General features: G+C 58.6%; 1 protein-coding gene across 2 annotated transcripts; it reads right to left on the bottom strand.

Annotated features, from left to right (window-relative positions):
- Positions 1 to 6552: 6552 nt before the first annotated feature.
- Positions 6553 to 21639, bottom strand: NR4A1 (nuclear receptor subfamily 4 group A member 1). Of its 2 annotated transcripts, none has more exons than XM_082666351.1 (7): positions 21455 to 21639; positions 10841 to 11703; positions 9903 to 10032; positions 9444 to 9595; positions 8913 to 9115; positions 8648 to 8826; positions 6553 to 7351 (listed from the first exon to the last, which is right to left on the bottom strand). In XM_082666351.1, the coding sequence occupies exons 2-7, from the start codon at positions 11699 to 11701 to the stop codon at positions 7095 to 7097; spliced, it is 1782 nt and encodes a 593-aa protein (XP_082522477.1). In that variant the 5' UTR covers positions 11702 to 11703; positions 21455 to 21639; the 3' UTR covers positions 6553 to 7094. The 2 variants fall into 2 exon arrangements, with proteins under 2 accessions (XP_082522477.1, XP_082522476.1); XM_082666350.1 differs by lacking the exon at positions 21455 to 21639 and adding an exon at positions 14600 to 14703.
- Between the last annotated feature and the right edge of the window lie 1319 nt (positions 21640 to 22958).

Raw genomic sequence — 22958 nt, 5'->3', positions numbered from 1 at the left:
AATACAGTTTCCCCCCATGTTACAGATAATGAATCTGAGGCCCGGTGATATGTAGTGATGTGCTGTGACGGCTAATGTTATGTCTCAACTCGACTGTGCCACAGAGTGCCCAGACATTTTGTCAAACATTATTCTGAGTGTGTCTGTGAGGGTCTTTCTGCAAGAGATTAACATTTGAATGCAGACTTAGTAAAGCAGATTACCTTCCCTAAGGGGGGTGGGCCCCATCCAATCAGTTGAAGGCCTGAATAGAATAAAAGGTTCTGACCCTCCCTGACGGCTTTCAAGATGGGACATTAGACTTGAAGTGAACTATCTGCTCCTCCGGGGCCCGCGTTTGGAATCGCACCATCGGCTCTCCTGGATCTCCAGCTTGCTGGCTGTAGATCTTGGGACCTGTCAGCTCCCATAATCACATGAGCCAATTCCTCATAGTAAATCTCTTTCTATATATACACATCCTATTGGATCTCTTTCTCTGGAAAACCCTGACTAATACACTTGCCAAAGCTACACAGCTACTCTTTCCTCATTCTGCCAGTCTTTTTACCCACTCTCCTCCCTCCACACCTCACCTTGTCCCTGGAGCCTTTCCTGCCTGAGCCCCCTCACCTATCTTATCTCACATCCAGACACTGGCCAGTTCTTGCCTCCTCGTACCTCCCTGAATCCTTACGGGGCCATTCTCGTTGCAACTCTGACCCTGAGTCCTACACACATCTGGGTGGTCCTGTCAGGGAGCAAGGGTCTCAGCCCAAAAAAAGGAGGCTGTGTGGAGTGAATTCTCCCGTCCTATGCCACTACTCCTGATGACCCAGATGGAATCATTCAATCATGCCACGCCTGTGTGACTGTCCCCATGCCAGGCCGATGTCCTACCAAGGGGAACAAGTCACAATCCTGGCCCTCCAGGAACTCAGAGTCTCACAGAGGAAATGGACCAGAAGTTGCCCCTGGGTGAGAAAACACAACCAATGGTATGAAAAATGGCAGCAGGTTTTGCAGGGGCCAGAAGGGGCCAGGATGGAAGCCACTGCTGTTATCCCAGAAAGAGGCCTGTGGCCCGGAAGAGAAAGTGACACATTCAGAGTGAAGAGGAGTCCCAAGCCCTGCTCTCAGCAAGCTGGGAGGTGACTGGGCACCAGTGGAAAACCAAGACAACTGCAGAGAGCACACAACAGTAACCTGAGGAGACAGACAAGAAGGGGGCTTGGCAATTCCAGGAAGAAGTGGGGCTGCAGGGAACTATGTTGGAGAGGCTTCCTGGAGAAGGAGACAGAAAAGAGCTGGAGAAAGAGGTCTCACTAAGGGCTGAGGGTGGGAACTGAGAGTTCTGAGGCAGGACAGGCCAGGACAGAGGGAGCTGACTTCTCAGCCAGAGTCATGGCCAGCCAGTCAGACAGGCGACTGGCGAAGGCCCTCTGAGGCACGTCTGCAGCAAAGCCTTTGTGGAGGGACCTCGAAGGCCAACCCAAGACCTTGGGAGTAGGCAGCTGGCTTCCCATGGCGAGTGTGGCCTCGGACGGCCCCGCCCCATCCTAGTGCGCCCAGGGGAGAGCTGAGCCCTGAAGCTGGCCCTGCAGGCCACCCCCAACCGCTCCAGAGCTGACCCCAGTGCGTCACAGGGAGTGACTCAAGCCTCTGCAGCAACAATGAGTGGGACTGACGTCAGGCTGGGGGCCCCTGACAGTGGCCGGCTTGGCTGTGTAGCCAGCACCCTGCCTGCTGACCCTCTGATCCGAGCCAAGCCACAGGGGCCATGAGGACCAGCTGTCCCCTCTGACATCTGCCCCCTGGGATCCTGCGCAGGGGTTGCTCCACCTCCCACCCTTTCTGGATGTCACTCCCAGCCCCACCTCTTCCCAGGCAGAGGAAACGGCTGGGCGGATGAGAGAGTGGCAGAGAGCATGAGGAAGAGGTGGCGCCCAGCCCAGTCTCATCAGGCAGCCTCTAGACCTGGGCTGGGTGGGAGGGGGCGCATCTGCTGCCCTTTCCCCTGGGACACATGGGGCTCTGTCCTTCTGTGACGGGGAAGGGTGTTGTGTCTCTTTCTCTGAGAAGATCTACGTAGTTGTCTCTCTGACCAAGCTGGGGTGGTGCTTTATTTCTGTGTCCTGCCGGGATAAGGGGTCAATCTCGCCTTCCTGCGAGGTCTGTGCCTCTGTTCCTTTGGGAGGTGTGTGCATATCTGTTGTTCTTTGGGGCAGAGGATTCTGTGAGGCTATCCTTGCAAAAGAAGAAGGATAGCTGTTTACCCACCCTTGGTAAGGGAGTCTCTCCACCTACTCCTGGGGGGGCTGCTTTTCTGTCCCAGGTTTCCTATCGGGTGGGGTCACCTCTGTAGCTATCCTCATGGTACCCCAGTTACCTGGGATGGGGTCCAGGTCTGCTGCTTGGGCTACCCCAAGGCTGGGCGCCCCGGGTGGCGGCCCTTTCCCTCTGATGTTCCTTGACTAGGGCAGCGGCGGTCAGCACCCTGCCCACCCGGCTCGCAGCTGGGCACTGCTCCCTGCTAACGCAGCACATACCAAGACAGGCCCCCCCTGCACCCCCCTCCCCAGCCAGCTGCCACCCCAGGCCCTCACAGCCCAGCTGGCATGATTTATGGTCCTGAGCCAGCACCTGGGTGAGACCTTGAGGAGACCTCAAATGGCCCCCCCGGCCTGGTAGGGTCAGGGCCCAGCAGGAGGCAAAGGGGAACCAGGGTGGTGGGCAGGATGGCTGGAGCATGGGCCTAGGGGTGGGGGACGGGAGGCAGACGCTAAGGCCAGAGCCTCCAGGGCCCCAGAGCCTTCAGAGTCCAGCTGGGGACCCTGGAATGTGCCTCCCGCCCTCAGAATGTCCCTGGCTGTGTGGGGAAGGGGATATTGAGGGGGTGGAGGGGGGTTTCCTCAGCCTTGCACTCCTTCCTGCCCTTCCCACAGGGGGCTGGACGTTTCCAAGTCCCACTAGGCAGCCTAGGCCTTACCCAATCAGCCCCCAGCCCGGGGGCCAGGGCAGGGCTGGCAGCGGGCTGAGCCTGCAGCAGAGAGAAGCAGCGGTCTGGGGCTCCAGGGAGAGCAGAGCAGCCGCCCGCTGAGCTGTGGGGCTGCAAGGCCAGGTCCGGACGGGGAGGCAAGGCGGACGGGCGGAGGCGCACCCCTTCAGCCTCACGTTCTGAGAAGGCCCAGCAGCCCTGGGGTCACGGCTAAAGTCAGGGGCTCGGTGGGGCTGGGGCTCGTCCAGATTTAAGCTAAAACACGCTGGGAATCCTCAGACCCAACTCTCACGTGAGGGGGACGCAGCACTGCCCTCAACCAGAACAGGCCCAACACAGCTGCCTCACGGCTACGGAAGGACATCACTCGACCTGCGGACTGTCCAGCCACCACCCAGCAGCCTCCCACCTCTGACAGGCTCTCACAGGCTTCCCTCTGCAGCCACAGAGCCGGCTACCACCCAGCCCGGCGCGTGGACACTCAGAGCAACCGTGCGGTATCGTACAGCTCAAGTACCGGCTGGTTGCCTGTGACCTTCAGAAGCTTCTCTACTTCCTTGAGGCCGACCCTCACCACCTAGCTCCGTAACCACGTCCGGATGTAGCAGTTTCCCCTATCCCAGGCCCCCGTGAAGGGCCATCGGCCCCTGCTCAGAGCCTAGACCTCAGAGCTATGGCCCCAGTCACCGAGCCGCCCCCAGACTGGGGAGGGGGCCAGGGCCTCTGTGCACAGGGCCCTGCGTGGGTGGGGTGCTGGGAGACAGGGAGGTAGGCTTCCTGGGTCTCCTGTGAGGACAAACAGCGGGATTTGAGGCCTTGGAAAATCCCGCCTGGGATTCCAGGCCCTGCCGGCGTCACTGCCTTTTGACTATTGTCCCCGACGGAAACGGCCCAGCCCCCGGGCTGCAGGGACAGAGCGGCCATTGTGAGGCCCCACCAGGCTCAATGCCCCCTTGTTCGCCCTCCTGGCCCCTAGCAAGACTCAGAGGCCAGTTCTTCCAGTTGCTGGTTGGAAAGAAAAGGCCTGCCTGCAGGCTCCAGCCCTTGGGCGGGGCAGGGCGGGGCAGGGCTGGAGAAATCAGTCCCCCAGCCCGTACCCCAATTGCCAGAGTCCCGGAAAGGAGCCACCATCCATGGGGCTTCTTTCATTTACAAGGACAGGAAGACCTAGTGGTTAAGTAGTTAGACCCATGCAGCTCAGCCACTTAGAAGTCAAGTGACCTTGGGAAAGTCATTTCCTTTCCTCTGAAATGAATTCTCCTCTTTGGTAAAAACAATAGCTATTACTTATTGGGTGCCTGCTACAAGGCAGGCACTGTTGGAAACACTTTGTATACATTCATTCATGTAATCACTATTAGCAACTTTGTGAAATAGGTACAACTAATTTCCCCATTTATAGATGAAAACACTGAGGCACAGAAGGGTAAAGTGACTTGCCCAAAATTGCACAGCTAGGAAGAGCTGGAGCCAAGATTTAAAGCCAGGTAGTCTGGTTCCGGAGTCCTCGCTCTTTACCCCTCTGCTGTGTTGCACGCTTTCCTTACAGTGTGGTACCGAGGGCTAGAAGTAACAAATATCATATGAAAGGAACTTGGCGGATGATAAACCCTAATATGTGGTAGCTGCTGTCATCACTATGGGGCCTAGATGTCTATAGGGACCGAGATTCTCCACTGCCCTGGCCCATTCCCAACCCCTGGCCCCTCCTCAAACACCTTTTGCTTTCCCCAGGGGCCTGCCCTGTGCTCCACATCTGTCTTTGCCAAAGAGTGATTCAGAGGGAGAGGGACTCAGTCCAGCCACAGCTGGTGGGGGACTTCCCAGCAAGCTCTGCTCCTAACCAGAGTACTGCCACCAGACTCACCTCCGCGTGGAACAGATAGGAAACCAGGGCTCAGTGAGGAAGAGGGGCTTCTCAGAGAGCAGCGTGGAGCTGGGGTAGGGCTGAGAACAGAAGCAGATCTCCCAACCACCCCACCCCTAGCCCCGCCTTGCCAGGTGCTGGTGCTGTGACACAGGCTCACTCACGAGCTCTGGCGGGGGTGCCAGGGATGCACGCTTGGCAGTCCGCACACTGCTGGCCGTGGCAGTCATCATGCACAGGGCCCAGGACTCCCCAGCCCACCCCACATGGACCCTTCAGAACAGAACCTGAGCAAGGGCGGGTGGCTGGGGACTCCTTGGGGAACCTGCAGACTGGGGCTGGAGCAGCAGGGAAGGCCCTTGATTCGGTCCTACTGCAGAGCAGAGCCCTATTTTGTTCGACTTCCATCCAGCAGGGGCTGCCCTCATCCAGCCAGTTCCTCGGGGCTGTGGAGGTAGAGGTTCAGGGGTCCTGGGCCAAGGGCCCTGCTGGGTCATGAGGCTGGAAGGGCACTGAGAGCAGGGAAAGGGGCCGGACCCCGCGTGGCTACCTTGGGCCTCGGGTTAGGGTCAGGCTACATTCATGTTTCTCGAAAGAGTGGCCTCCAGGCCTCCAGCCTCACAAACACCTGGGTGCTGGGCAAAAGTAGAGCTCCATGAGCCCCACCCCGTCAAATCCGAGTCTTTGGGGTAGAGCCTAGGAATTTGTTTTTGTTTTTTTTTAAAGAATCAATTTTATTTATTTTTGGCTGTGTTGGGTCGTTGTTGCTGTGCGCAGGCTTTCTCTAGTTGCGGCAAGTGGGGGCTACTCTTCGTTGCAGTGTGCGGGCTTCTTATTGCGGTGGCTTCTCTTGTTGCGGAGCACAGGCTCTAGGCGCGCGGGCTTCAGTAGTTGTAGCACACGGGCTCAGTAGTTGTGGCACGCGGGCTCAGTAGTTGTGGCACACGGGCTTAGTTGCTCCGCGGCATGTGGGATCTTCCCCGACTAGGGATCAAACCCGTGTCCCCTGCATTGGCAGGCGGATTCTTAACCACTGCGCCACCAGGGAAGTCCCTAGGAATTTACATTTTAAGCCAGCTAAGCATCTGATGGGCTTGGGGGATGGAGAACCTACGTGGGGGTATTTGGGCACAGGTAGGGACCTCAGAACAGTTTCCTTGCCAAGAGGGTGCTAGACACGTGGGGAGAAATATTGAAAATGGCGATGGGAAGAAAACTTCTACTGAGTAATGATAGCTGCTATCACCATCCTGAGCTGCCTTGTACCCAGCCCTATGGTGAGCACCACACCCACACCCTCGCAATCCCAGCAGCCAGGTGAGGTGGGGAATGCCCTCCTCCTTGTGTTACAGATGTGGAAGCCGAATCAGAGGCCATCACCCCAGGTTAGGAACTTACAGCCAAAGCCGGTGCTCTTATCCCTGGATGAATCAGCCTCCAGGCGCAGGCCCCATCCACGAGCCAGGCCTGCTTCCCAGAAGCTTTCTCCGTGTCGGAAACTAGTCTCGGTGCTTTGCATAACAACCCCATGAAGCAGCTGCGATTATTTCCACCTTTTACAAATGAGTAAACTGAGGCCAGTAAGCTCAGCTTGGTAACATCCAAGATTTATGGGTGCCACCCCTGCCTCTCATGCCATTTGGGGGATGGGTGGTAGGGGGGGAGGGTGTCAGAGAGAGACAGGATGCTAGCTTCAGCTACACGTCTATTTTTTATTCAATATATTAAATATATTAATCAGAAAAGACACGTACTATAAATCCAGGAAAATACACAAATATAAATGTCAGAATCTGTCACTTGTCTTCCTCCTAGAGTGAGTCTATGTACACATGGAAGGGGGGCGGGAAGAGAGCAAGTAGGAGGAGGCTGGTGGGGGCCCGTCCCTCCCTCCCAAACCCCACTCCCACCTCAACCTCTTCCTTCCTGTATTTACAGCAGCATTTGGCTTATTTACAGCATGGCGGTATGTGTGTTAAAAACGGTTTTATCTTACAAAAACATAAAGACCGGGGCTGGGCTGGGGGGTAAGACAAATAGTAAGGGTCACCCCTGTGAACGCATCCCCCTCCCCCAGGGCATGAACTCCCTGCCGACCTCCCAGAGCAGGTGGCGGGGAGGGGCGGCCAGTCTGCAGCTCAGGCCCAGGCTGAGGGGTGGTGCTCCAGGGGTCCGTGGGCCGTGGGCTAAAGGCACGTGGGGTGGCGTGTGAGCGTGCACACGGAGTGCACGCGTGTTCCTGGGCTGGGGTCAGAAGGGCAGCGTGTCCATAAAGATCTTCTCGACGATGGGCGGAGGGGGCACCAAGTCCTCCAGCTTGAGGTAGAAGATGCGCTGCAGGCCCTGGGTGCACAGGGTCCGCAGCTCGGGCAGCTTGCCCAGCAGGCGGGACAGGCAGCTGGCGGGCTGAGGCTCGCCTGCCTCGGCCGAGACGTGCTCCTTCAGGCAGCTGGCGATGCGGTTCTGCAGCTCCTCTACCCTGCAAGGCTCCTGCAGCCCGTGCCGGTCTGCGGGGAAGGTGCAGGATTAGCTGCACAGCTGAGGAGCAGACGCCCCTCTCCCCGGCCTCTCCCAGGTCTCTGGAACGGCCGCCAGTGACCAGGCGCCACAGCCCTCTGCACTGTGCAAAAGCACAGGAGCCCGCTTCTGAGCCCCAGCAGAAGCCTAGCAAGGCAGCAACGTTCATTATCCTCATCTTCCAAGTGACACAGTGAGGCCCAGAGAGGTTAAATGACTTGCCTAAGGTCGCAAAAAGGAAATAAAACCCTACGCAGGTTTTCTGACGAGGCCAGTGTTCCTTTTGGTTTCTGGTTTTTTTCCCCCCAGACTGTTTGTGAGAAACCCTGGGTTTGAGCAGCAGGGTTTCAGAGGCCACCTCCAGGGAAAGCAGGCCTCAAAATCCACCACGCTCTCTCTGCAGCCCAGAGTGCCTCAGATTCTGTCCTACAGTTTTTTGCCCTATGTAGCTTTGTGAAATTTCAGTTAAAAAAATTAAGTGAAAAAGAGGTGGGGCAGATTCTGGTGCTTTAAAAAATAAAGAGACCCGAAAACCTCCGCATTTAATGCCAAAAACTCCATCCTGCGTAATTATATTTACATAAAGTACACAACAAGCACAGCTAATCTGTGCTATTAGCAGTCGGGGTGGCAGCCACCTTTTGGGGGAACTGATGACAGGAAGGGGGCACAGGAGGGGTTCTGGTGTCCCGGTCATGTCTGTTTCTTTTTTTTTTTTTTTTGCGGTAGGTGGGCCTTTCACTGCTGTGGCCTCTCCCGTTGCGGAGCACAGGCTCCGGGCGCGCAGGCTCAGCGGCCATGGCTCACGGGCACAGCCGCTCCGTGGCATGTGGGATCCTCCCGGCCCGGGGCACGAACCCGTGTCCCCTGCATCGGCAGGCGGACTCTCAACCACTGCGCCACCAGGGAAGCTCATGTCTGTTTCTTGATCTAGGTGCTGTTTATGTGCACATGCTCCGTTTGTAAAAACTTCCTGTGTGCAACACGATTAAGATTTTAAAAACAAACCCAAACTTTAGGCCACACATGACACCTACACGATCAGGATCTGTGGTCCTCTGGGATAACTCACAGGCTGGCTTGGTTTGCAGTCAGCCACAGCTGGGCCTGAAGCCTGGCTCTGCCACCTGCCAGCTGTGTTGCCCTGAGCCATGCTTACCCCTCTCTGCATCTAATCACCCTCGCTCCACAAGGTGGGGGCCCAGGAAGCGCCAGGTGCCCGCCCATCCAGGGCCAGGCCCTCAGGCCCTCCCCATCTCCCCAGGTCTGTGGAACTAGCCACCCACCTGTGATAAGGACGAGCGCAGAGAGGCAGGCAAAAGCAGGGACGTCGATGACCAAGCTGTGCAGGGAGCGAGAGAAGGCCAGGATGCTGTCGATCCAGTCCCCGAAGCCGCGGGCACACTGCAGCCGGTGCAGCACCAGGCCCGAGCAGAAGATGAGCTTCCCCTCAGCCGGCTTAGACCTGGTGGGCAGGGATGCAGACACGAGTCAGAGGGGCTGGAGGGCAGGGCGGCAGGGTGAGGGGTGAGCAGACAGCCGGAAGCTCACCGGTAGGCCAGGCGGAGGATGAAGAGCTCCAGGAAGGCCGACTCCAGCAGCAGGTCCTGGTCCCTGGGGGACAGCTCGGCAAAGCCGGGGATCTTCTCAGCCCACTTGCGGATAACCTCCAGGGAACCCGAAAGCAGGTCGTAGAACTGCTGCACGTCCCCGGCATCCTCCTTCCCGAAGTGGGGCAGCACCAGCTCCTGGAACTAGGAAGCGGCCTGGCCGGGTCAGACCCCAGGGAAAGCCCCGCACCAAGGCCGCCACGTACAGCCATGACGCGCCCTCCCTCGGATGTCAGATCCCCGGGGGTGAGAGTGGAGCTGAGATTCCGCCCACACTTGCTTGCCAACTCTCACATATTAACCCAGGGCCACAGCTGCTGGAAGGAGCACGTTTTTCTAATTGACCCCTGCCCAAAGGGGTACATTTTCCCATCTGGTCAGCCTGGAAGGGCCTCCTCTCTTTTCAATTTGTGGAACTGGGGCTTTTCTAATGTGCAGGAAAGCGCTGAACGTGGGGTAGGCGGGGCCTCACCTTGGAGTAGTCCAGTTTGGAAGTGCTGGGCCCCGAGTCCAGGTGTGCCCGGACCAGGGAGGTGAGGAGATTCGCAGGGGAGGCATCCGGGGGTTGCTTGGGCTTTGAAGGGAGCCGCCCCCGCCGCCCCTTCAGGCTGTCTGTCCGGACAACTGCAGAGAAATGGGCAAGGGTGAGCAAGGGAGGAAGGGAGCCAGGGAAGGGCCTCTCAGCCCAAGCTGTGCCCAGCAGTGCCGGGCAGCAACCCCAAGTGCAAGGACCTAGAGCCCCCGAAACCCAGGGGACTCTGCAGGGACCTCCCCCACCACAAGGCAGGCAGGTGGACCAGAGGTCGGGGAGGAAGTAGGGCCCAGGCATGCCCTGCCCTGCGGCCCACCAGAACAAATGTCTGGGGGACTCTGCCGGCCCCACCCCACTCAGGCCCGCCGCTGTCCCACTGGGCCTGTGCCAGCCACCCACCTTCCTTCACCATGCCCACAGCCAGGCACTTCTGGAAGCGACAGAACTGGCAGCGGTTTCGCCGTCTCTTGTCCACAGGGCAGTCCTTGTTAGCCAGGCAGATGTACTTGGCATTTTTCTGCACTGTGCGCTGGCGGGGGGGGGGGGGCAACACGGAACACGCTGTCAGAGCGTGGGGATGGGGGGAGCCCAGGGGAGGGAAGCGACCAGATCCTACTGCCATCGCAGACAAAAGCGCTCTCTGTTCACAGCTATTTTTCTAACATTTGGGTGGCAGGGGAGGGAGAGATGGATGGGTGGGGGAAGGAAGAGAAAAGTCTTGGGGACACTGGGGGAGGGTTCGGCCTCACCCTCAGGACACAAGATTAGGGGCTCGGGGCTCCCCAGCAGCTGGTACTTCTTAACGTGCCTGCGTCCGCCTGCCCCTTCCCTGGGGCAGACACGAGAGGGCTGAGGAGGGGCTGGGGGTGGGGACGGGAAGCGAAGCAGGCACCCAGCACTGGGACAAACACACAGCCTGTTCCCAAGTCCACCCCCAGCCCTCAAGCACCAAGCCCTCTTCTCAGATCCTTTCATCTCGCGCCAGGAACACGAGTGCCTGGGGCCCCCCTTCCCACCAGGACCTTGAGTGGGGGGAGGCCAGGCAGAGGAAAGCTAGAGGCTGGCCACTGAACTTCCCCTCGTGGGTACCCCTGCAGCCCGCACCCTCTGCCCAGCTCTCACCCCTCCCTCCATAACTCTACAGCCCCAGTCCCAGCATGAAGAGGTCCCAGCTCCCTGCTCCCAGGACAGTAGCCCACCTGGCAGGCCTGCCCTCTGCTTAAAGAGCAGAACTTGTTGGGAGGAGAACCCAAGGGAAGTCACCACAGACCCTGCTGGGGTGAGAGAGCAGCCTGTCCCACTTGTCATAAAAAGCTACCCCCCGGGCAGCCCAGTACCTTGAAGAAGCCCTTGCAGCCCTCGCAGGTGCGGACACCGTAATGCTGGCAAGAGGCGTTGTCCCCACACACAGCACAGCGGCCCTCGCTTGCACTCGGAGCCCCACTCCGGGCTTTGGCTGGGGTCACGGGCGCATCCACCATCCCCAAGCCATCGAGGTGTGAAGACGCGGGCACCAGGCCTGGGAACGCTGTCGGCATGGAATAGCTCTCTCCCTCCCCCAGCTGGTGGGCAGCCTGCGAGGGGAACAGCCTCAGGGGGCTCTGGGCCAGGCTGGGACTGGGGCCGGGGGGAGGGCTGAAGGAAAAGAAGGTCAGCGGCTGGGGGTGCCCAGAAGCCTTGGGCAGCTGCTCTGTCCATGCCCGCATGCCTTCGTAAGTCTGGCTGGGCGAGAAGGGGCCGAAGGAGCCGTCCCAGGGAGAGAGCTGTGGCGGCTGGAAGCTGGGCGTGGACGGTGACGGGGCTGAGCAGGGGCTGCCATAGTAGTCGGAGCCGCTGGAGGACAGGGTCTCGTCGAGAGGGCCGCTCAGGGTGCCGGGGTAGCAGCCGAACACCTGGAAGTCCTCGAACTTGAATGAAGCGGAGGCAGGGGAGGTGGCTGACGATGAAGACGTGGAGGAGGCCGAGGAGGAGGCCGAGGAGCACGGCTGGGCTGTTCCCGGCAGCTGGTACAGGAAGGTGTCAAACTCCCCCGTGTAGCCGTCCATGAAGGTGCTAAAGCTGGGCAAGGCCGTGGGGACAGCGGGGGCCGCCTCAGGGCTGGCCAGGTCCATGGTGGGCTTGCTGAGCTCGGGGGTCAGGGGGTCACGGGGTCCCGGGCTTGATGCTGGTGTCCCATACTGGGCTTGGATACAGGGCATCTCTGGAGAAGGAAGAGACCAAAGGGTGGGGAGGTGGGGAGTCAGTGAGAGAAGCCTGAGGCCTGACCTCTAAGTATAGGCCCCTGAGTTGCCAGGTGGCAGGAGTCCCAGCCAGACAGGGGACACGAGGCGTTAGGGCCACAGCCCACCACAGAACCCAGGAATCCTGGCCCCCAGCCAGAGCACCGTCTTGACCTCCATGTCACAAAGCCCCTGGGCAATGGCCCAGCAAGAGTGGGCTCAAGTCGGAAGGCCAGCCACACCCCAGGCAGCCTGGGAACCCTAGGGAAGGCATCTAGCCAGCATTTCTCTGCTGGAACAGGGGAAAGCTGTGTTCCTCCAGCCCCCTGCCCCTCCCTTACTGGGTAAGGCATGGGTGGGGGCTGGGAGAAGGGTGGGTGGGAGAGGCAGCCAGGCAAGGCCTGAGCCCAGTCCCGGGAGCAGATATGTCGTTCCTCCAACCTGGCACTTCTGGGAATATTCCCAGGCATGGCCCAGCCTCTCCCAAACCCCCTCTCCTCCTCCCCACACAGTGCCAGTGCCTGGGCTGAAGGACATCCTGCAGATGGAAAAGGAGCTGGGAGTAAAGGCCCAGCTGCCTACGAAAGCAGCCTAAGCAGCAGTGAGCCTGTGCCCCTCCACCCCCACCCCCACCCGTCCCCATCCTACGTACTGAGCAAAGGCTGCAGATCCCACGCGCACCCCAGTCCTGCCATCTGGGGACAGGCACCCACTCTACGCTGCCTGGGACGCTCCCAGAAGCAAAGAGAAAGGGAGCCCGGCCTCCTTACCCAGTCCCCAGCTCCCCAGGGGATCAGGTAACCTGGCTCCAGACCTTTAAAGGCCGCGTGCTGGAAGGGGGAGCGTGAGGGAGACAGCAGCCCCTGGACTTCCAGGAGAAGTCCTGAAGAGGAATTCCTCTGCTACCCCCAAAGCGTCTCCCCCTGTTATTTTTATGAGAACACTCAAGAGTCCAGGAGGCTGGAGATGGCTGTGCAGGGAAGAGGAGGAGCCTGCTGGTGAGTGCCGGAAGCCCGGGTCCCTCCGCTAAAGAGTTCTGTGCCCTGAAGAAACCAGGAGCTCAGGCAAAGGTGCTTACACCCTGCCCCAAACCTGAGGAGCCTGAAGGAGCAGACGGAGCATCATTCGGGGGGATCCCTAAGTTCGCAGACAAGTCAAAAACTAACGCAGGGGAGGCTCCGGGACAGTTCCCCATCCCGCCTCCTGGCTTGGCGGTCTCCGTGCATCAGTCAGGGAGGGAGGCTGGGTAAGAAAGCAAGCTGAAGCAGAGCGCCATAGTCAAGGGGGACAGCAGGAGGGGCCAAGGTTGGCATCACCTCCTGGCCAAGAGCCCAGGGAGTCCTCTGGTTCTAGCCTTTCTCCCACCTCCTTGGGCCCCGGACAGGGCAGCTCCACCCCTGACCTGACACTCCCACAACCAACCCAGACAACAGAGCCCCCAGAAACTCTGGCCCCACCCACCCAGTGGCACCCGTCCAGAGGCACTGAGCACCTGCAAGAGGTAAGGGTGGCCACGTCTGCCTGCGCTACGACAGCCTGGGCAGGGATGGGTTTGGGTGGAGGAAAAGATGCAGCAGCTACACAGGGTTGGGCTGGGCGTTCCAGCCTTATTCAAATCCCGTTTCTCCACGTGGACGTCCCACATCCGGATCAATCCCCACCAAACTACCCCCACTCCTGCCTTCATGCAGGTACTTAATGACACAAGATATGGATCTACATGTAGCCTTTGGCGGAAGCACAGGGAGAAGGAAGAGGCGGGGTTGAAGGAGGGAGCAGGGAGAATCCAGCTTCAGGCGGGTCCTGGCAACACTGTGGTTTGCACCTGTCGTGCTGAACAAGCCTCAGGCTGCACCCTACCTGTGTGATCCAACATAGACCAAGGCGGGAGTGGGGCAGGGCTGGTATCCTCTAGGTGGTACCACACCACAGAACGCAACATTAGCAACTGCCTACCAAGGATCCCAAAGGATGACGCTTTCCACCACGCTCCCTCCCTCTCTCCCTCCCTCTCCCTCTCTCACACACACAGACAGACGCAGATCCAAGGTACAGTAAAAACAATCTTCCCTACGCTTCCAGAGACCCTGCTCCTGCCGGTGAGAAGACGCCTCTATTCCAACACACAGCAGCACCCCCTGCACAGTTCAGCCAATGCTGACCTCAACAATCTAGACCTCTCCTAGATAATCCAGGGAGAAACTTGCAGCTGCGGGTCACCACAAACTAAGCCACAGCCTCTAAAGTGTTAAGAAAACAACTAACAGCTGGGGTGCGAGCTGACAAGCTGGGAAGAAGGAGACCCTTTTGGAAATTCAATCCTGGTAGGAGTCAGATACATCCCAGCAGCCCAAGCTCTGTGCACCTTCTCCCCCACGCACACTGTACTGAGACCCCAACCAGCAACTAAGTCCCAGGCGCCCGGTGCCCACTAAAGGACCCTGGGAGACTGAACTCTAGCCAGTCTCCTACTGAACAGGTCCCCACTGCCGGCACCAACCTAACCCTCTGTGGCTTCCACCTTGCACAGACACGGCCCCCCCCCCCCGCCACACACACACACACACACAGACACACAGACACACACACAGACACACACACAGACACACAGACACACACACAGACACACACACACACACACACACACACACACACACACACACACACAGCGCTCAGTAAACTCCAGTCCGATCTGAGTCCTCATCCCGTTCCAACCGCTAACCCCCAACGCCACAACTGCATCCTACTCCCGCCCTCCTTCATGCTGACCCTAAAACACCCTTTCTGCCCGCGCGAACACCCATCTCCTTCATGCAGCAAGCCCCCCAACCCAAAACAGAGCTCTGTGGAGATGCACGCTTCCCGGGGGTCACCTACCCGGCTGGCTCCTGCTCCCCGTGCCCAGGACCGGCGCCCCAAGTCGCAGCCCGGTCCCGCGTGCGCTCCCGCGGTCCTGCACACTCCCCCAACTTTCGCAGCCTCCACCACTGGGACTCCCGGCCGCGCCGGACCCTGCTCTTAAGCGCTCCGTGACGCACGGGGAGGGGCGGGGGCGCCACTGACGCACGCGGCCGGGCGAGCTCTGGCCATACAAGGGCGCGGGGGGCGGCGCGGTTCCGGCGGGAGGCGGCCAGGGGTAGGCACGGGGACGGGGAGCCCGAGGAGGCGGGGCGAGAGGGGGGGCCTGGAATGTCTGCGCGCGTGACGCACGCGGGGTTCCATTGACGCAGGGAGCGCGGATTGTTTGATCTATAAATAGTCCCCTCTCGCCCTCTGCGCCAGCTAAAAATAGCAGCTCGCGGATTCGCGAGGCTCCTCCGGCAGGACCCAGCACCGGCCCGGGGCCCCTGGAGCCGAAATAAGCAGCCCGAGGGCCAGAGCCCAAGAAAAGGGTGCTCTAGCGCCGTGGCTGCGGGGCTTCCCCGGACGAGGAGCTCCTCACCCTCCGGCGGCTCCCGGGAGCCACGAACGCGCCCGGCTCCGCTTTTGCACCCTCCCCAGCCCTTCCAGCGGGCACGGGGAAGGCCCAGGGCTGGGGCGGGCAACTCAGAGACTCACCCCGGGGAACCTGCGCCCCCCACCTCAGCCCAAGGCGCTGCCACTGCACTTGACCCTTCTTCCCCAGCGGGGTCTCGGGCTGTCACACACACACACACACACTCTCTCTCTCTCTCTCTCTCTCTCTCTCTCTCTCTCACTCTCTCACTCTCTCACTCTCTCACTCTCTCTCTCTCTCTCTCTCTCTCTCTCTCTCTTATTCCCTCCCCCCAATTTCTCATGCAAAGTACCTTCCCGAGGGCAGGGATTCGCCAAGCCCAAGACAGGCCAACTGGCTGTGCTTCACAGCTGAAGTTGATTTCTCACCACTACCCTCCCCAGTCCCTGACAGGGTGAAAGCACTCTAGTTGGGAAATTACAGAATTTCAGAACCGGGTGGAGCCTGAGAAATCTTTTCGAATCTGTGCCGACTCTTCCCCACTTTATAAATAAACAGGCTCAGCAAAATAATAGCACTTGCTCAAGGCCACAGAGCAAGGCGGTGGCACACTGGGGTGGAACCTGACTACATCTCTAGGGGATCCCTTCACACCCTCCGCTGTCCATGATCGAGGAGTTCCCACCTGCAGCCTTCCCGGGAGCCCTCGCCTGCTAGGTGGGAGAGGAAGGAAGAAAAGGCTACTATTTAGAAGAAGAGAGCCCCTCCCCACACCCCTCCCCCTCTCCCCTCTCCACACTGAGCTTGCGCCCACGGACCCCACTCTGGCCTCCCCTGGTCACCCAACAGCACTTTCCTCTACCCTTGAGGCACTTCCTGCTCCTCACTTCCACTCTCACCTCCGTCTCAGGTTTCCCACACCCTGCTCTCCAGCCCCCACTTCTGTCCACTCAAAGGTCCCACCAGCACCTCAAATGTCACCCGTTCCAGACAGAGCTTGCCGTCTCTGCACTCCCCGCCTGCCACCCATCTCTGCTCCTGATGCCCCACATGCTACTTTTCACTCTTTCCTGAAATTCTATTTTGGAACTTCTCTTGGATCCTCCGTTCCTAATTGCCAGCCAGAGCCCACGCCTCACTGGTGCCTGAAGGCAGCAGACCAGCTGATAGAGGCCAACGACCTCCCCTTCTCCCTTCTTCTTGCCCGCACCCATTAAGAAACTGCCCCTTCACCAGCCTGCCTCCTCTTCCCAAACCCTACTGTCCACCACGGATGGAGCAGTCTTCATGTAACACCAGCATCATTCGGTGATCCGGTCAGAGCCTAGCATAGCTCCCGCACTGCAGCCCACAGTCTCAACATGGACCAGTCTTCAGAGAGCTCTGGCCTTTGCTAAAACACCTTCCAAAGACGCTTCAACGGCCACCTGCGTGCAGATGAAGTGTGGGCAGGATGATGTTTAGCCAAAGTTTTGTTTTTCTTTGTCTTGGGCTTTTGCAGAACATATTACTTGGATAAAAAGGACTCCACAGCCTAAAACTGCTTTGAAACCACTAATATAATTCATGTCTTCCCATTTTGCAGATTAGGACCCAAGGGCTCCCAGAAGAGCTGCACCTTGCTCAGAAGCACGAACAAGTCCGGGCTGGTGAAACTAACCCAGCTGGGTCACGGGCTGGTTTCCCCACCTAGCCCCCCGCACCCCCGCCCAGCAGGGCCTTCCTCAGAAAATAAAAACAATTCTAATATGTTAGCAAAAGATGATTAGCCAGGCCAATGTTCTTCCCAGGTCAGTGTTCTTCCCTCCAAAACTCATCAGCAAAAGAAAAAAAGAGACAAGAAAAAGTATATTAGCGGCAGCCTTAATGGCTCTTTGAAAGCTGACCTAGCCTTGAGCTCTAGCACCCCCTTTTTTCCCCACCACTTTCCATCTGTAAAGAGCAACACAGACCATCCCCTACCTTTCCCATGGGGAGGCCCACCCAGGAGCCCCAGGGAACTCAAGTGTGGTGAGGAGCTGTCCAGGTCCCCAGCCTAAATCTCCGCGTCTCAGCATCCAGCCTCCAGATTTGTGCCTGCAGCCCAGGCCCCATCTCCGTGGGAGATGGCAGATTTGGAGGTTGCAGTCTTGCTGCCCCAAAGGCAGAGGGTGGAAGAGACAGCAGCAGCGACCACCTGGCCATGCTTGTGGAGGTGGGGGATGCTGGGGGCTTGGAACACACTACACTCTGAAAATAAGTAAATAAGGAGAAAAAGGCAGTCCCTCTATAGGAACACACCCGGGGAGCACCTAGCCTAAGACAGAGAGGGGAGAGGCGAGAGGGGCTTGGGGACCTCAGGCTTCATCCCTGCTGGCCAGATGCCCTCCAGGGAGGGTGGCCTGGGGCTCTGAGGTGGAATCTGGCCAAGGTGGAACTCTTGAAAAGGCATAACTGATGCAGACGTTGGCAGACCTGGAGCATAAGCTGGTCGAAGACTGGACGGAGACTCCAAGGGACCCCACTAAGCCCAACCTTTAGGAGCAAGGTCAGAGTGAACAGCTCATTGTGGGGTAGGTAAGGGTTGGAAAGAGACAGGTAATGATGGCAGAGGTATCCGAAACTAGAGGTGAGGACCAGAAGGTAAAGCAGGGCCGTGATAACACAGGAAGGGCAGGGAAAGATGCTGTGCTGGAGACGAGACAGCTGCCCGAGGTCAGGCTCGCACAGCACAGCACAGCCCACCAATCTACCCTCACCACCCCCAGGACCCCCGCTGCCCCAACATAAAGACCTTGGGCTAAACCTTCCCACCACCCATTGGGCACATTGTTCCTCTTCCTTCTATTCTAACCCTACTCATCCTCTAAGACTTCAGCTCATAACACCCTCCTGGACCAGCCTAACTCTTAATAATAAGTACCTTCTCACTGGAGGGTTTGGGGGTGGGGGAGTGAGGGACACCAGTGAAGGGTCAGACCCTCGGCTTAGGGCACGTCACGTGGATTCTTCCACTTAACCCTCTCCCTAACCGTCTACGTTTGGAATTACCACCTACATTTTATAAATGAGGAGGAGGCTTAGCGGCCAGGAATCAGACTCCCCGAACTCCCAGTTCTGTGCTAGACCCACTGCCCTCAACTCTGAACTCCAGAGCTCTGGCTTCTGGCCCCACAAGCCTCGAGTCTCACAAGTGCACCACAGAGCTGGTACGCACACGGCCTATAAGCTGGAAACAGCAGTGCCTACGAGGGCGTCTCTGGGGGGGCTGGAAGCGTCCCAGTTCCTAGTCTGAACGGTGGTCACCTGGGTGTGCTCAGTATGGAAAAGTAATCACACTCTATGCTCTGAAGATTTCACGTCTGTGATTTGCATGCTTTTCTGTATGTATGTTATACTTTCAGAAAGAAAAGTTTATTTACAAAAATAGCCACACCTAAATGGAAGAGACATATTTATTCAAATGGAGGCAGATGCTGCTGGAGTTTACTGAAATCACAGAGAAACAGTGGCTGTTTCTCATTACGTTATTCGTTCTATCGACACATACTCAAGAGCACAGCTACGGTTAGGAGAGGCTGCAGCATCTGACATCAGAAAGGGGTCCTCTCGCAGCATGTTTTCTGAATCACTCAGCTCGGGCCTGGCCCCTGCTAGTCAAATCTTGTGGGGCTCGGGGACTCTCGAGCTCAGGCCATCCCTCCCCCGACAACCAGTGTGTGAACGGGAGGGCAAGGCCCTGTCTCTCCCACCTTGGCAGGAGGCCCCTTCATGCATCCTCAACAGTAAGTAGCCCAGGGCAGGCCGCAAATGGGCAGCCAAAGTACACCATCGTCCCCCAGCCAAGACGGTGGGTAAATAGGAGACGGAGGAAGTGGAACTGCACAGCCCCTTTCCCACGCTGCCCCGCCCACCTCAGGCTGGCCCCTGCCCCTGCTGAGCAAAGGGCAGGAACTTGCCCTACTTTCGCCAAGACCATCCTCACCCATGGGCCTCCACACCCTTCCCACAGGGTAGGCAGAGGGAGTGAGCTTTGCCTCCTCCCCCCCACCCCCCACCCCAGCTTCCCCACCTTAGCCCCGGGACCTATCTCCAGGCCTGACCCAGCCACTTCCTCTTCCTGCCCTGGCAGCAGGCAGGGGGATTTGTGCCGTGGGCAGGGAAGCTCTGCCTACTGCTCCAGGGGGCTTCCACGGACAGCTCTGGGAACTGGGGATGTAGGGGCAGGCCCAGGTCTGATCTTCTGGCCCTTGTCCAGGCCCTGCCACGACCACACGTTTTGTTACCTCCCGGGAAAACAGGTTCCCAAGGACACGGGCAGGTCAGCCGCCACCCTCCACTTCTCACCCCAGCCCCAGCAGAGGCAAAAGATAAAGGAACTCTCAGAGGCATCTTTGACCTGGAGCCAGCAAGCCTGGTGTGTGACCCGGGGCCAGTCCCTTGCCCTCTTCGGGACCGTTTCCTCATCTGCCCAATGCTGACAACATCACTAGTCCCGGTGCTATTAGAATTCAAGTCACTAACGGAAGGGGGAGGCTCACAGTGAAATGGGAGCACTGTCTGGGGGCTGGGGCTCTAGGGACCCGCAGCAGGATCCTGAGGGAGGCACAGAAAGGAGACACCAGCGCCGTCAGCTCGATGGGGAGCCAGCACCCTCCTTCTTCAAGACCCAGAGATAAATAGTACCCCCATCCCCACCTCTCCCTCTCCAGGGCTGCGTGAAAGGAAATGAGAGTATACCCAGCACCAGGGAAATTCCGGACTGTGTGCAGCAAGTGCTCAACTGATACTCCGGAGAGAGCTGGTTACTTGAGCAGGTCAGACCTCTCTCCACAGAGGTCATTTCCAGTCCAGTGATGTCTCAACCCCCAGCCCGCTATCAGGCCAGAAGGAATCCACATACAACATAAAGCAACAAGATCAGACTTCAGGAAGAACCTCCAGACAGAGCTGGAAAACATAGACAAGATCATGGAGGTCCTCTGGGAAGAGTCGACCCACGCCTCATTTGTAGCCTCCTCAAATCTCCTTCCATTGGCTTCCCTGGTGGCGCAGCGGTTAAGAATCGCCTGCCAATGCAGGGGACACGGGTTCGAGCCCTGCTCCGGGAAGATCCCACATGCTGCGGAGCAACTAAGCCCGTGCGCCACAACTACTGAGCCTGCGCTCGAGAGCCTGTAAGCCACAACTACCAAGCCCACGTGCCACAACTACTGAAGCCCGTGTGCCTAGAGCCCGCAACAAGAGAAGCCACGGCAATGAGAAGCCCGTACACTGCAAACAAAAGTGGCCCCCGCTCGCCGCAACTAGAGAAAAGCCCGTGCACAGCAACGGAGACCCAACACAGCCAAAAAAAAAAAAAAAATCTCCTTCCATGCCCCTCAGTCTGCTCAGCTCCTGGCCAGCTCTTCTCTCCCCGACCCTAGGGGGTTCTCCCACCACCTCGCACAACATCAACAACCCACCAAATTCTCCTGTGCCTGCCCAAGGTCTCCACCCAGCCTCCCTGGGCAAAATTTCAAATTCCAAAATAAAAACCCTCTGATAACGAGGCCCAGCCGGAAAGACTGATGCATTTTCCTATTGTTGAAGTATTTTTAGTCACAGGCTCTGGATTCGTTTAAAGACTCACGTTCAGAAAGGGAAAAATTTTTTTTTCAAGAACCGAGAAGGAGAGCACACAGCCTCCCACGTAAGGAGCTCTGCTTATTCCATGCCGGCCCAAGCCCCTGGCCCGGCTCCCGGGGAGCGTGCTTGTGGCAAGCCGGTTGGCGGACTTGCCAAGCCTAGCTCCAGTCCAGCTTCTCAGGCACCAAACCAGGCGGGAAGCCAGGCAAGTAGGGCGGGGCAGGGGCCGAGGGCGGGCTCAGGGACGTCAATCCACAAGTTCAGACCCCAAGTCCCAACCAGCTGGGGGGCCAGGGACCCTACTCAAGGACAAGTGCTGAGGTACCTGACTGACACCCAGCTCACTCCAGCATCCATCCCCAGCCTGAGCACACCAGTGTTGTCCAGGCCGGGTCAACAGGACAGGAGGATGGAAGACCCTGTTGCAAATCTCTGAGGAAGGAGACAGGCGGCATCACCTATTTCCTCGTCGCCTGGTTCTCAACCACAAAGGGATCCAAGTCCAACTCCCGTCATCCAAGTGCCAAAAAGCCTTTACCCTCATTCCTCGGGAGGGTCGGCCACCCCTGCTTCCTCCTCCGCCCCTCCCCCTCTGGAGGCCAAAGAAACCACAGTGAGGACGGTCACAATGGAAAAAGATGCACACAGCCCAGCCCCTGTGCCTCGGTTTCCCCATTCCTAAGACTCACCAGCTTCCTCCACGCGATCTGCTTTGATTCTCTGAGGGCCTGGACAACTGCACCAAGGGAGAATCCCGGGATTGGTTGGGGACTCTTCCCGGTGGCCTCAGGAAGCCCTGCGGGAAGAGACGTGACCGCCCAGTCAGCCCGTCCTGCCGACCGAGGCTGTGCACCAGCTGAGCGGACTCAGGACACGGAGCGGCCTCCAAGCCAGCATGTCCTCCTCTGTTTATATAGCTGAAACCGGAGCTGGCCTCTGGGGGCAGGGGGAGCTGCCTCAGGGCCCTCTGGCTGAGGCCTGACTTTGGCCCAGGTCAGCAAGAGCCTAAAATAGTCAGCTGACGGGAGCCCTGGCATGAGCGTGACCCTGGGCCCGTGCCCGGGCCTGGCAGACAGGTGCCCACGTCACAGGACCAGCAGCTGTAGCACTCGTGGAGCCCCCGCTGGCAGCACTCATGGTGGCCTTGCCAGCACCTCTGGCATGGGAATTCCACCCAATCACCACCCTCACCCAGACAACGGACTGACCGCAAGAAATTCTGGCCCCAGGAGCCACTGGGTACCCAAAGGGAAGGCTAGGCACTCAGCAGGCCGCGTCTGACCTGAGGGCAGAGGTGGGGGCTGAGCGGAGGGAAAGACACCCGGCCGCTGCTGTCATCTTCACTCACGTGCTTCCCGAGTCCAGATGTCCAGCTGACCAGGGACACCTGCCTCTTCCACTTACAGTAATTCCTCTCCCTGCCCCAGCCCGAGGTTGGTGGCACAGTGCCTGCTGCCAGCAAGAGGCCAGGTGCATACCCAGCGCAGCCCCCGGAACAGGAGGCCCTGCTTCCCAGGGCTTTCCCTCCTTCCCTCCAGGCTTGGAGGGCTGGGCAGCCCATCCTCCCCATCCCAGCCACCTCTCTGGGACTCTCTGCACCTCGAACACCAACTCCACAAGAGGCAACAGAGTTTGGGGGTCCAGGGTGGGATACTGAGCCAGCTCCTGCTTCATCTGGGGATCTCTCAAGGCCCGAAGGGGGTGTTGCTCAGAGATGACCCTCGTTTCCGGGCAGGGAAGAAGGGAATAAGAGGGTCCCTGTCCAGGGCGCCAAGCTGAACTCCAGCTCTCTCAGGTAAACACGGTGACCAGGACTATGTACCCTTGACCCCGCCCCAGTACCTCAAGTCCCCAAGCAAAGGCCTGCTGGAAACCCCATTCCCACACTCCGCCCCTCACCCACAGATCAGCTTGTGTCTTCTCCGGAGGCATCTTCAGGCAAGGCAGGTATGTCCTCCACCAGCTGACCGGGCCACTGGGCTTGCCCAGAAGACCTGGATTCTGAGCTCGGGTCTACACGTCCTCAGTGTAGGACCTTGAAAAGTGCCTTGTCCCCTCTCTAACTCAGTTTCTTCATCCATAAGAAGAGGAGGGGAGCTAGACGGCCACGGATTTCTCTGGCCATGGCCACAAGTCTGAGACTTTCCCTCTCAGGGATGTTGGATGAATAGTGAAGGGTCTGTCCCTGCCCTT

Source organism: Grampus griseus (assembly GCF_964374135.1).
Source record: "Grampus griseus genome assembly, chromosome: 11".
NCBI lineage: Eukaryota > Metazoa > Chordata > Mammalia > Artiodactyla > Delphinidae > Grampus > Grampus griseus.
Note: the sequence above shows the minus strand (reverse complement) of the source record. Positions and strands in the feature narration are given on the sequence as shown.

Bases quoted from the DNA above. Each gene is read 5' to 3' on its own strand.
- NR4A1 (XM_082666351.1), bottom strand. From the start codon at position 11,701: ATGCCCTGTATCCAAGCCCAGTATGGGACACCAGCATCAAGCCCGGGA. The intron at 8,827-8,912 runs GTGAGCTTCCGG...CCTGCCCACCAG, and splicing joins ATCCTCCGCCTGGCCTACCG to GTCTAAGCCGGCTGAGGGGA. The intron at 7,352-8,647 runs GTGGGTGGCTAG...CCTTCCCCGCAG, and splicing joins TGCGCTCGTCCTTATCACAG to ACCGGCACGGGCTGCAGGAG.